Source organism: Bombina bombina, chromosome 5 (genome assembly GCF_027579735.1).
Source record: "Bombina bombina isolate aBomBom1 chromosome 5, aBomBom1.pri, whole genome shotgun sequence".
Taxonomy (NCBI): domain Eukaryota; kingdom Metazoa; phylum Chordata; class Amphibia; order Anura; family Bombinatoridae; genus Bombina; species Bombina bombina.
Genome location: NC_069503.1, coordinates 1,134,893,914 through 1,134,908,531, shown reverse-complemented (window position 1 = coordinate 1,134,908,531; position 14,618 = coordinate 1,134,893,914). Strand labels below are relative to the sequence as shown.

Sequence of the window (14,618 nt, the reverse complement as noted above, 5' to 3'; positions counted from 1 at the left end):
ACATAGTATGAACACAGTACTGAGAGGGTTACAGAGTATGAACACAGTAATGATAGGGTTACATAGTATGAACACAGTAATGAGAGGGTTACATAGTATGAACACAGTAATGAGAGGGTTACAGAGTATGAGCACAGTAATGAGAGGGTTACATAGTATGTACACAGTACTGATAGGGTTACAGAGTATGAGCACAGTAATGAGAGGGTTACATAGTATGAACACAGTACTGATAGGGTTACAGAGTATGAGCACAGTAATGAGAGGGTTACATAGTATGAACACAGTAATGAGAGGGTTACATAGTATGAACACAGTAATGAGAGGGTTACATAGTATGAACACAGTAATGAGAGGGTTACATAGTATGAACACAGTAATGAGAGGGTTACAGAGTATGAGCACAGTAATGAGAGGGTTACCAAGTATGAGCACAGTAATGAGAGGGTTACAGAGTATGAGCACAGTACTGAGAGGGTTACAGAGTATGAGCACAGTACTGAGAGGGTTACATAGTATGAACACAGTACTGAGAGGGTTACAGAGTATGAGCACAGTAATGAGAGGGTTACATAGTATGAGCACAGTAATGAGAGGGTTACAGAGTATGAACACAGTACTGAGAGGGTTACAGAGTATGAGCACAGTACTGAGAGAGTTACAGAGTATGAGCACAGTAATGAGAGGGTTACAGAGTATGAGCACAGTACTGAGAGGGTTACAGAGTATGAGCACAGTACTGAGAGAGTTACAGAGTATGAGCACAGTACTGATAGGGTTACCGAGTATGAGCACAGTAATGAGAGGGTTACAGAGTATGAGCACAGTACTGAGAGGGTTACAGAGTATGAGCACAGTAATGAGAGGGTTACAGAGTATGAGCACAGTACTGAGAGGGTTACAGAGTATGAGCACAGTACTGAGAGGGTTACAGAATATGAGCACAGTACTGAGAGGGTTACAGAGTATGAGCACCGTACTGAGAGGGTTACAGAGTATGAGCACAGTAATGAGAGGGTTACAGAGTATGAGCACAGTACTGAGAGGGTTGCAGAGTATGAGCACAGTACTGAGAGGGTTGCAGAGTATGAACACAGTAATGAGAGGGTTACAGAGTATGAGCACAGTAATGAGAGGGTTACAGAGTATGAGCACAGTACTGAGAGGGTTACAGAGTATGAGCACAGTACTGAGAGGGTTACAGAGTATGAGCACCGTACTGAGAGGGTTACAGAGTATGAGCACAGTACTGAGAGGGTTGCAGAGTATGAGCACAGTACTGAGAGGGTTGCAGAGTATGAACACAGTAATGAGAGGGTTACAGAGTATGAGCACAGTAATGAGAGGGTTACAGAGTATGAGCACAGTACTGAGAGGGTTACAGAGTATGAGCACAGTACTGAGAGGGTTACAGAGTATGAGCACAGTAATGAGAGGGTTACAGAGTATGAGCACAGTAATGAGAGGGTTACAGAGTATAAGCACAGTACTGAGAGGGTTACAGAGTATGAGCACCGTACTGAGAGGGTTACAGAGTATGAGCACCGTACTGAGAGGGTTACAGAGTATGAGCACCGTACTGAGAGGGTTACAGAGTATGAGCACAGTACTGAGAGGGTTACAGAGTATGAGCACCGTACTGAGAGGGTTACAGAGTATGAGCACAGTACTGAGAGGGTTACAGAGTATGAGCACCGTACTGAGAGGGTTACAGAGTATGAGCACCGTACTGAGAGGGTTACAGAGTATGAGCACCGTACTGAGAGGGTTACAGAGTATGAGCACAGTACTGAGAGGGTTACAGAGTATGAGCACAGTACTGAGAGGGTTACAGAGTATGAGCACAGTACTGAGAGGGTTACAGAGTATGAGCACAGTACTGAGAGGGTTACAGAGTATGAGCACAGTACTGAGAGGGTTACAGAGTATGAGCACAGTACTGAGAGGGTTACAGAGTATGAGCACAGTACTGAGAGGGTTACAGAGTATGAACACAGTAATGAGAGGGTTACAGAGTATGAGCACAGTACTGAGAGGGTTACAGAGTATGAGCACAGTACTGAGAGGGTTACAGAGTATGAACACAGTACTGAGAGGGTTACAGAGTATGAGCACAGTACTGAGAGGGTTACAGAGTATGAACACAGTACTGAGAGGGTTACAGAGTATGAGCACAGTAATGAGAGGGTTACAGAGTATGAGCACAGTACTGAGAGGGTTACAGAGTATGAGCACAGTAATGAGAGGGTTACAGAGTATGAGCACAGTACTGAGAGGGTTACAGAGTATGAGCACAGTAATGAGAGGGTTACAGAGTATGAGCACAGTACTGAGAGGGTTACAGAGTATGAGCACAGTACTGAGAGGGTTACAGAGTATGAGCACAGTAATGAGAGGGTTACAGAGTATGAATACAGTAATGAGAGGGTTAAATAATATGAGCACAGTACTAAGAGGGTTAAAGAGCATGATTACAAGACTGGGATAACAGAACATGAGTACTGAGAGGGGGAAACATTGAGGAGGTAAGGCACATAGCACAGACAGGGTTAAGTTAGAGACAGCTCTGTCGTTCACTCACAGACTCAGTACTTACGGAGCATAAGAGCAGCACTATAGGGTCAGAAACATTGTGTAAAGCACAAGGGATAAATAGGGCAAGGCCGGTGTCGTGGTGCTGGAGCAGAACTGGAAGTGACAAGGAGAGGCTTTGAATTGGTTAAGTAGAATAGGTGCAGCAGCTGGAAAGTTTCCTCCTGTTCAAGGTGAAAGTCATCGGATTGTCAGGTTTACGGCACCAGAGAAAGATGTGTCTGATAGAATGTCCCATCAGCCACCTTTTATGAGTTTATTAGAGATTCCTGATCACACAGTTACACCAGAAAGGCCATTTGCGAGGTGATAGCATCCCCATTAATCCCTTTAGTCTTAAGAGCCTCTTTTTATAGCTTTGTGATTTGCACATGATTTGATTGGAAACTCTTTAGATCCTTAGTCACGTGGCACTTACCGAACAAGCAGACTGTGCGCTGATAATCAGGGCACACCTATTTCAGTGAGTATCAACTGTTAGACCACAGAGTACTGAGATTATAGCTTAAATATGGGGTCACTAAAGAAGGTTCTGCTTGTCATGGGTACTGTACATATTACACTTGTCACAAGTGCAACAAGGCACATAGAGCTACCACATATATATATACAGTATATGTTTATGGGCACTGTAATGGACTATGACAGTTTGTCTTTACAGAATGAGCTTTGCCTAATAAGGAAGAATAAATCTAAACTCTACATATTTTATTTTATTTTCAAGTAAACAAATATGACCAAGCACCTATTGAGATCTATGATTACTTCAGGTTTGAATGACATATAGTAGACACCTGTTAGCATTGATGGGAATGTATCTGTTTGTGTTTTTAATCCACTAGTGTGCAACAGTGAGCCCAGGGAGGAAAGACCCTTTGACCCCACAAAACACCTTTATTTGATCTGCTACCTTATGGGAAGCATATACAACCTTTGAAGACTTTCAGCTGCCCATAAATATTGCACTTTTTGTCTATTTGTTGTTGAATTCATAGTAGCTCAGTAGGGTACCATAACATGATGCAGTAATTCTGGCAAACAGAACAGTGTATGGGTGCTGGAGTTATGCTGCCCTGTCTCTGTTTTTTATACTGTCAAGATTAAGACCCAGTTAGATGGACAATATTGGCCTCTTGTGCTGAAAAATAGCCGCACAGTACCCCGGAGATGTTGGTGTTTATCTCAAACATTTTAAGGAGATGTAGGAATATTTTGGAAATCCACATGGCTGTTCTGAGCATTTAGTCAATTTTTTTTTTCAAGGTAGGTAGGAAAATTGTTCAACTCAATGGGCCTTTTGGCATCCACATTTGTGGTTTTATAACTTAAAAGACAGGAATCACTGATGGAGTGAATGTGTCATCATATACAGTATGGCTCAGACCCCATGTCTGGACTTTTCAGGCTGGTGAATCTTGTGGAACAATTTGTTTAAATGATCAGCTAAATACAAACTGTTCTGCTTTATCGCCTGTGTCACTTTGCTGCTTCTTACCCATACTGTGCTAGGCTCTGCGTTAATATCTAGATTGTAAGCTCCCACATGAATATGGCCCTCAAACCCCCTGTATTTGTTTGGTAAATTTTGTCTTATATTGTAATGTCTTACCGTTGTACTTTTATCTCTTTACTCATGGACAGCGCTGCAGAATCTGTTGTCTTTTTTTAAATAATAATAATAATTATATCACATTGCCAATAGAGTTTAGCAACTTCTTAGAAGGATATTGAAAGAACCTTCCCATACAAATCTGATGTCTGCATGAGCAGTAGGGATACCAATAACTCCAGAGGGGCGTTTCATGCTGGGGTCATCTGGTAGGGAAGCAAAATAATGAATTACTTTCACATGCAATATATGATTATCCCGGTCTTCGTATGTACATTACCATTAGTGTTTTTGTTTCTTCAGATGCCCGTGTGCTCCTATTTTCTGAAGGGGATTTGCCACAACAATGACTGCCCTTACAGCCACGTTTACGTCTCCAAAAAAGCTGAGATCTGCACTGAATTCCTCAAGGGCTACTGTCCCATGGGAGAGAGGGTAAGCTGGAGAACACAAATTTAGCCAACTGTGGCCCTAATACAGTCCGATGTGCAGATAACCTGGAATATGCAGTGAAAAACAGGAGGTGTAAAACAAAGTGTTCACACTTTACACTGACACATCCCTTAATATTTGTAAAATATTTAATAACAACTGTTTTATATACTTTATACATGTCAGGAACAAATATGTCCCTTTAATGGATACAACATCTTCCTCAATAAAATGTCCTTCCCCCAAAGCAGCAGCATTGTATTTTGGTGATAAGAACAAGTTAGTCCTATAACAAGCGGATTTCCCAGTGGGGTAAATCATGCAGGGGTCGTACATAGCACATACATGGATCATGCATACAGTATGTGACGGATACCCCGGCTACCCCGACTGGGTAGCTCCGCCAAACAGGTCCTGCTTCCTCCCTGCCGACTGCAGCTATGAAGCTGGCAAGTGACCCGGATCCCTGATGCCCGACAGCACCAGTACTCAGGGTCCCACCCTGTGACAGACTCCGGCTTCCCAGACTAGGTAGCACTGCCAGACGGTCCTTCCTGTGCCTGGAACAGGCTGCTATGTAGCCCAGAAAAATGATTTTAGCTAGAGCCCACCCAAATAACTAGACATACTAGAATTCAGGGGAAACAGGAACTAATTTTATTGAAAACACACACTCCTTTTATACACACAGCTCATCTTGATAAGATACTGGACAATCCCACAATTTTCCTGCCATTCCTGCCCCTCCAGACCAACCGGAACCTCCATAGCAGCCACAGAATCCCAGTACCTAGGGGTGGCGGTTTCGGGGTGATCCCGGTGGAGCGGCGGCATTTACAGTGTGTCATTTTAAAGCTCTCGGGTCCGTTGAAATTATGGGGTTAGGGGTGTGCAAAACCCCCGGTTCCCAAAGGAGCTCCCCTCCCATAATTCCCCCAGCTTTTGTCCTCCCTAGGGGCTGCCAATCCCCAAAAGAGCGAAGCTCTGGGGGCAAAGGGCTGCTGGAGCGACCAGGGATAAAGTTAGCGGGTGTCCTGCTGTCCTGTGAACGACCGGGAGTTCCAGGAGCCCGGCCAGCCTAGGAGGGTTTTCCCGGTTATAAACCAGCTCTTCTCTTAACAAGTTTAGAACACAAAAAAAAGCAAACAAAAAGCTTTCAGAGATTGTGGTTGCTCTGTGGAGCCCAAAACCACTGAGAAACAACAGGGGTGAGGTTGTAGGGGGGTAGGGGTTTAGCCCTTGCAGCCCGGTATCCGTGACACAGTACCAGTTCAAATCCATTAAAAAACCGAAGATAATTCATCACACACTTTACCTACTCTGTCTGTACCTTCTATTAGAAATCAATCTCCCTTTTACACATTTTTTATAATTTCTTGGAATTTTTAAATTCAACAGCTCTTGAAGATCATATTTCTTTCCTTTGACATAGAGAGTCCACAACGTCATTCCAATTACTAGTGGGGTATTCAACTACTGGCCAGCAGGAGGAGGCAAGGAGCACCCCTGCAAAGCTGTTAAGTGTAACTTCCCTTACCCATAATTCCCTGTCATTCTCTTTGCCTCTGTCAATGGAGGATGTGCGAAGTTGGTGTCTGAAGATATTTAAAACCTTTATGGGTACTTTTCCCTGCAAACAGATTAGGGGCTATGTTTTGTCCATGTCAATCTCTTTAGTAAGAGTAATGGTGGCTTTTAGCCGTTAGAAAGCGGCGATGTTGTCTTTGCTTTACTTCTAACATTATTGCTACCCCTATTATAGAACGCCAGGGTTTGGTTACTCTGTTCTTTCTTTTTCTTTCCTAAAATATGGGGAGTCCACAACATCATCAATTACTAGTGGGAATATCACTCCTGGCTAGTAGGAGGAGGCAAAGAGCACCACAACAAAACTGTTAAGTGTCACTTCCCCACCCACAATCCCCAGTCATTGTCTTTGCTTCTGTTAATGGAGGAGGTGAAGTTTTGGTGTCTGAAGAAAATTGGATTTATTTTCACTACAAGCAAGATTTTGGGTATAGCTGTAACCATGTCAATCTCTTCACAAGAGTAGTGGTGGCTTTAAAGCAGTTAGGAACTTGTAAGGTGGGCCTTGCTGCATTTTCCTAACATTTTGCTACTGTAGTATATATAGAAAGCCAGGGTAGGTTTACTCTGTTTCTTTCTCTTTCTACAAGTCTCTATGAGGAGTGGCATCCTCTCACACCGTGTAAGCTGTCCTCCTGCTGGGCGGCTAGATTGCAGGTAAGTGCCCTTTTGTCTTCTAGGTTGGGAGATGGGCACTTAAGTTAAGAATGAGCTACAATTCTGTTGGGACACATTAATCCTTTGGTAAGGATTTCATTTAGGCAGTGGCAGGCACTTCTTATATGTGTTAGAGATGTTAGGAGTTAATCCTTATCGTAGGATTTGTTCCCAGAGGCTGGAGTTTATTTTATATTAAAAGTTTTTAATTGTGGTGTATATTTAACTATCTTGGGGCAAGATTGTTATTTATCAAGTGCTTACATGTAGCACTATGTGAAAGCTCTGTTTTCTCTGCTGCTTTATTAGAGCGTTTAGTACTCATAAGCGAAGTCAGAAACCCAGCGATAGCGTAGCGTTCAGAGGAATGCAATACAAGACTTTTTAGCCCTTTATGCTGGTATTTTTATATGGGCGTCTTTCGGCTACTGTGGGAATGAAGCACACGGTTTACTAAGTTCGCACTTCATTTTCCTGCCGATCACGTGACCATTCTATCCTGTTTTGTGAATGGAGCGGCTGATGGTGCCATTTTCTTTCTGATCCGGCTCAGTGTTACGTGTATCGAAACGGATTGCTGTTTGCTCTGCAATGCATTCTTTTCTGCTGACAGGATCCTTCTCTGCCTGAAAGAGAGGCTAGTCATTGGAAAAGATGTGTGTACAGTAAATCTTTGTTTGCATTAAGGAAGTATTCGATCTTGGATAATTCCTTAAAGTGACAGTGCATGTTTTATTTTTATCTCTCAGAAAAATATGTATATTCAGCTAGAAATAAATAATAAGTGTTTTAGGAGCACTATATATATATATATATATATATATATATATATATATATATATATATATATATATATATATATATATATATATATTGATATTGTCTTGGGGCACTAATTGTTCTTTATGCAATTTTGTTCCTCAGGTTTTTAAAGACAAACTTTTAAGTTTTTGAGCCTCATTTCTCTCAAGATGATACTGTTAAGGCATTGTCACAGTTTTTTCTCCTGATATGTCCCAAGCCTCTATGGCTACACATATAGTGCCCTGCAGTTCCTCTCAGTCTCCTGGAGGAGTTATTTGCCCGCAGAAATTGTTGCACTGATATCTTTAGCAATATCGGCGGCACTATCTGCTTTTCCTATACTGGAAGTCAAGAGGAAAATTAAAACACAGATTGTAGGGTTTCTGTTCCTCCTACTGCTACGCAGGTTGTTCTTCCTCATAAGTCTGATGAGGAGGATATGTTTGTAGCCTCTGAGGGTGAAATCTCAGATTTGGACAGTATAATTCCTTCATCTAATGCTGAAGTAGTATCCTTCAGATTTCAGCTTGAACACCTTTGTGTATTGTTAAAGGAGGTTTTTGCTTTTTGGACGACTCCAACCCGCCTGTCGTTGTCAACCCTAATAAATCAAGTAAACTTAATAAATACTTGATTTCTTTCTTCTATTGAAGTTTTTCCTGTTCCAGACCGTACAATAGAGATTTTTGCGTAGGAATAGAAGAAGCCAGGGATACTGTTTTCCCCGCCTCCTGTTTTTAAAAGAAAAAAAAAAATCCTGTCGCTAACTCCATCAAAGTATCATGACGTACGGTGCCTAAAGTAGAAGGGGCTATTTCTACTCTGGCTAAGAGAACGACTATTCCTATAGAGGATAGCTGCACTTTTAAGGGTCCAATGGACAAAAGCTGGAGGCTGATTTGAAGAAGATTTATGTTCATCAAGGTCTCCAATGTCAACCTGCAGTTTGTATTGCCACTGTCTCTAGTGCGACATTTTATTGGTATGATGCCTTGTCTGATTCTCTTCAAGTAGAGACTTCTTTGGAGGAGATCCAAGACAGGATAAAGGCTCTCAAACTAGTGCATTCCTTTATTTCTGATGCTACCATGCAAGTTATTAAGCTGGGAGCCAAGATATCTGGCTTTGCTGTGCTAGCTCGCAGGACATTGTGGCTGAAATCATGATCAGCGGATGTTACTTCTAAGTCCAAGCCTCTAGTCCTTTCTTACAAGAGCAAGACTATGTTTGGACCTGGTCTGGCAGAGATAATCTCTGACATTTCTGATGGAAAGGGGTCTTTTCTACTACAAGACAACAAGAATAGAACTAAGGGACATCAAAGTAATTTTTGTTCCTTTCGTAACTTCAAAGGAAAGTCTTCCTCCCCCTCTTCCAAGCAAGAACAGTCCAAGTTTTCTTGGAAACCCAATCAGTCTTGGAATAAGCGGAAGCAATCAAAGAAACCCACAGCTGAGTCAGCATTAAGGGTCGTCCCCTGGACCAAGTGAGGGGCAGATTTTCTCTTTTTTATCAAGCATGGGTACGTGATGTCCCATATTTGAGCTGTGGACATAGTGTCCCAGGGTTACAGAATAGAATTCAAGACTTTTTCTCCCAGGGGCAGGTTTCTCATCTAAAGATTGTCTGCAAGCCAGACAAAAGAGAGGCGTTCTTGAACTGTGTTCAGGACTTTTCTTCCCTGGGAATGATAGCTCCAGTCCCTATAAGGTGGTTCCCTAAAAAGAAGGAACTTTTCTTCCTTTTCTAGACCTAAAGTGTCTAAACAGTTTCTCAGGATACCATCCTTCAAAATGGAAACCATTCGGTCCATTCTTCCCTTGGTACAGGAGGGTCAGTTCATGACGACCATAGACCTGGCGGATGCGTATCTTCATGTTCCCATTCATAGGGATGATCATAAGTTCCTGAGATTCACCTTTCTAGACAAACACTTTCAGTTTGTGGCTCTTCCATTCAACCTTGCCAGAGCTCCCAGAATTTTCTCAAAGGTTCTGGGGGCTCTCTTGGCAGTGATCAGGGCTTGGGGAATTACAGTGGTGCCCTACCTGGACGATATATTGGTTCAGGTGCCATCTTTTCAACAAGCAAGCTCCCATACAGAGATCTTGCTGTCCTTTCTACGTTCCCACGGATGGAAAGTGAATCTGGAAAAGAGTTTCCTTGTTCCAGCTAAAAGGGACCATAATAGATTCCCTATCTAAGAAAATTTGCATCAGTAAAATCACAACCTAGACAGGAAATAGGACCTAATGTAAATAACAATATCTTATGTCATTTAAGTAATATTTACATGTTATAATACAGCTTACCTAAAGGTAGTTTTATATCATGTTTATACACAGCACCCTCAGACAGACAGTACAGTACAGTAATTAGACAGGTAATATTTATATGTTATATAATAGAGCTTATACATGTAACCTAAAGGTAGTTTTATATCATGTTTATACACAGCACCCTCACACAGACAGTACAGTAATCAGACAGGTAATATTTATATGTTATATAATACAGCTTATACATGTAACCTAAAGGTAGTTTTATATCATGTTTATACACAGCACCCTCACACAGACAGTACAGTAATCAGACAGGTAATATTTATATGTTATATAATACAGCTTATACATGTAACCTAAAGGTAGTTTTATATCATGTTTATACACAGCACCCTCAGACAGACAGTACTGTAATCAGACAGTAATATTTATATGTTATATAATACAGCTTATACATGTAACCTAAAGGTAGTTTTATATCATGTTTATACACAGCACCCTCAGACAGACAGTACTGTAATCAGACAGGTAATATTTATATGTTATATAATACAGCTTATACGTGTAACCTAAAGGTAGTTTTATATCATGTTTATACACAGCACCCTCAGACAGACAGTACTGTAATCAGATAGGTAATATTTATATGTTATATAATACAGCTTATACATGTAACCTAAAGGTAGTTTTATATCATGTTTATAAACAGCACCCTCATACAGACAGTACAGTTATCAGACAGGTAATATTTATATGTTATATAATACAGCTTATACATGTAACCTAAAGGTAGTTTTATATCATGTTTATACACAGCACCCTCAGACAGACAGTACAGTACTGTAATCTGACAGGTAATATTTATATGTTATATAATACAGATTATACATGTAACCTAAAGGTAGTTTTATATCAGTTTATACACAGCACCCTCAGACAGACAGTACAGTAATCTGACAGTAATATTTATATGTTATATAATACAGATTATACATGTAACCTAAAGGTAGTTTTATATCATGTTTATAAACAGCACCCTCATACAGACAGTACAGTTATCAGACAGGTAATATTTATATGTTATATAATACAGCTTATACATGTAACCTAAAGGTAGTTTTATATCATGTTTATACACAGCACCCTCAAACAGACAGACAGTACAGTAATGAGACAGGTAATATTTATATGTTATATAATACAGCTTATACATGTAACCTAAAGGTAGTTTTATATCATGTTTATACACAGCACCCTCAGACAGACAGTACTGTAATCAGTCAGGTAATATTTATATGTTATATAATACAGCTTATACATGTAACCTAAAGGTAGTTTTATATCATGTTTATACACAGCACCCTCAGACAGACAGTACAGTACTGTAATCAGACAGTAATATTTATATGTTATATCATACAGCTTATACATGTAACCTAAAGGTAGTTTTATATCATGTTTATACACAGCACCCTCAGACAGACAGTACAGTAATCTGACAGTAATATTTATATGTTATATAATACAGCTTATACATGTAACCTAAAGGTAGTTTTATATCATGTTTATACACAGCACCCTCAGACAGACAGTACAGTAATCAGACAGTAATATTTATATGTTATATAATACAGCTTATACATGTAACCTAAAGGTAGTTTTATATCAGTTTATACACAGCACCCTCAGTCAGACAGTACAGTAATCTGACAGTAATATTTATATGTTATATAATACAGCTTATACATGTAACCTAAAGGTAGTTTTATATCATGTTTATACACAGCACCCTCAGACAGACAGTACTGTAATCAGACAGGTAATATTTATATGTTATATAATACAGCTTATACATGTTACCTACAGGTAGTTTTATATCAGTTTATACACAGCACCCTCAGACAGACAGTACTGTAATCAGACAGGTAATATTTATATGTTATATAATACAGCTTATACATGTAACCTAAAGGTAGTTTTATATCATGTTTATACACAGCACCCTCAGACAGACAGACAGTACAGTAATCAGACAGGTAATATTTATATGTTATATAATACAGCTTATACATGTAACCTAAAGGTAGTTTTATATCATGTTTATACACAGCACCCTCCTACAGACAGTACAGTAATCAGACAGGTAATAAGTATATGTTATATAATACAGCTTATACATGTAACCTAAAGGTAGTTTTATATCATGTTTATACACAGCACCCTCAGACAGACAGACAGTACAGTAATCAGACAGGTAATATTTATATGTTATATAATACAGCTTATACATGTAACCTAAAGGTAGTTTTATATCAGTTTATACACAGCACCCTCAGACAGACAGTACAGTAATCAGACAGGTAATATTTATATGTTATATAATACAACTTATACATGTAACCTAAAGGAAGTTTTATATCATGTTTATACACAGCACCCTCAGACAGACAGTACAGTAATCAGACAGTAATATTTATATGTTATATAATACAGCTTATACATGTAACCTAAAGGTAGTTTTATATCATGTTTATATACAGCACCCTCAGACAGACAGTACAGTAATCAGACAGTAATATTTATATGTTATATAATACAGCTTATACATGTAACCTAAAGGTAGTTTTATATCATGTTTATACACAGCACCCTCAGACAGACAGTACAGTACAGTAATCAGACAGGTAATATTTATATGTTATATAATACAGCTTATACATGTAACCTAAAGGTAGATTTATATCATGTTTATACACAGCACCCTCAGACAGACAGTACAGTACAGTAATCAGACAGGTAATATTTATATGTTATATAATACAGCTTATACATATAACCTAAAGGTAGTTTTATGTCATGTTTATACACAGCACCCTCAGACAGACAGTACTGTAATCAGACAGTAATATATATATGTTATATAATACAGCTTATACATGTAACCTAAAGGTAGTTTTATATCATGTTTATACACAGCACGCTCAGACAGTACATTACAGTAATCAGACAGGTAATATTTATATGTTATATAATACAGCTTATACATGTAACCTAAAGGTAGTTTTATATCATGTTTATACACAGCACGCTCAGACAGACAGTACATTACAGTAATCAGACAGGTAATATTTATATGTTATATAATACAGCTTATACATGTAACCTAAAGGTAGTTTTATATCATGTTTATACACAGCACCCTCAGACAGACAGTACATTACAGTAATCAGACAGGTAATATTTATATGTTATATAATACAGCTTATACATGTAACCTAAAGGTAGTTTTATATCATGTTTATACACAGCACCCTCAGACAGACAGTACTGTAATCAGTCAGGTAATATTTATATGTTATATAATACAGCTTATACATGTAACCTAAAGGTAGCTTTATATCATGTTTATACACAGCACCCTCAGACAGACAGTACAGTAATCAGACAGTAATATTTATATGTTATATAATACAGCATATACATGTAACCTAAAGGTAGTTTTATATCATGTTTATACACAGCACCCTCAGACAGACAGTACAGTAATCAGACAGGTAATATTTATATGTTGTATAATACAGCTTATACATGTAACCTAAAGGTAGTTTTATATCACGTTTATATACAGCACCCTCAGACAGACAGTACTGTAATCAGACAGGTAATATTTATATGTTATATAAAACAGCTTATACATGTAACCTAAAGGTAGTTTTATATCATGTTTATACACAGCACCCTCAGACAGACAGTACAGTAATCAGACAGTAATATTTATATGTTATATAATACAGCTTATACATGTAACCTAAAGGTAGTTTTATATCATGTTTATACACAGCACCCTCAGACAGACAGACAGTACAGTAATCAGACAGTAATATTTATATGTTATATAATACATCTTATACATGTAACCTAAAGGTAGTTTTATATCATGTTTATACACAGCACCCTCAGACAGACAGTACTGTAATCAGACAGGTAATATTTATATGTTATATAATACAGCTTATACATGTAACCTAAAGGTAGTTTTATATCATGTTTATACACAGCACCCTCAGACAGACAGTACAGTAATCAGACAGTAATATTTATATGTTATATAATACAGCTTATACATGTAACCTAAAGGTAGTTTTATATCATGTTTATACACAGCACCCTCAGACAGACAGTACTGTAATCAGACAGTAATATTTATATGTTATATAATACAGCTTATACATGTAACCTAAAGGTAGTTTTATATCATGTTTATACACATCACCCTCAGACAGACAGTACTGTAATCAGACAGTAATATTTATATGTTATATAATACAGCTTATACATGTAACCTAAAGGTAGTTTTATATCATGTTTATACACAGCACCCTCAGTCAGACAGTACATTAATCATACAGTAATATTTATATGTTATATAATACAGCTTATACATGTAACCTAAAGGTAGTTGTATATCATGTTTATACACAGCACCCTCAGACAGTACAGTACAGTAATCAGATAGGTAATATTTATATGTTATATAATACAGCTTATACATGTAACCTAAAGGTAGTTTTATATCCTGTTTATACACAGCACCCTCAGACAGTACAGTACAGTAATCAGACAGGTAATATTTATATGTTATATAATACAGCTTA

General features: G+C 38.6%; 1 protein-coding gene across 1 annotated transcript in view; it reads left to right on the top strand.

Moving 5' to 3' along the window:
* ZC3H3 (zinc finger CCCH-type containing 3) overlaps nucleotides 1–14,618 on the top strand; it is a 909,551-nt gene that overhangs the window by 616,955 nt on the left and 277,978 nt on the right. Inside the window, exon 9 of the mRNA XM_053715425.1 lies at nucleotides 4,505–4,636. Coding sequence (XP_053571400.1) covers nucleotides 4,505–4,636 — 132 coding nt within the window. The remainder of the gene's footprint in view (nucleotides 1–4,504; nucleotides 4,637–14,618) is intronic.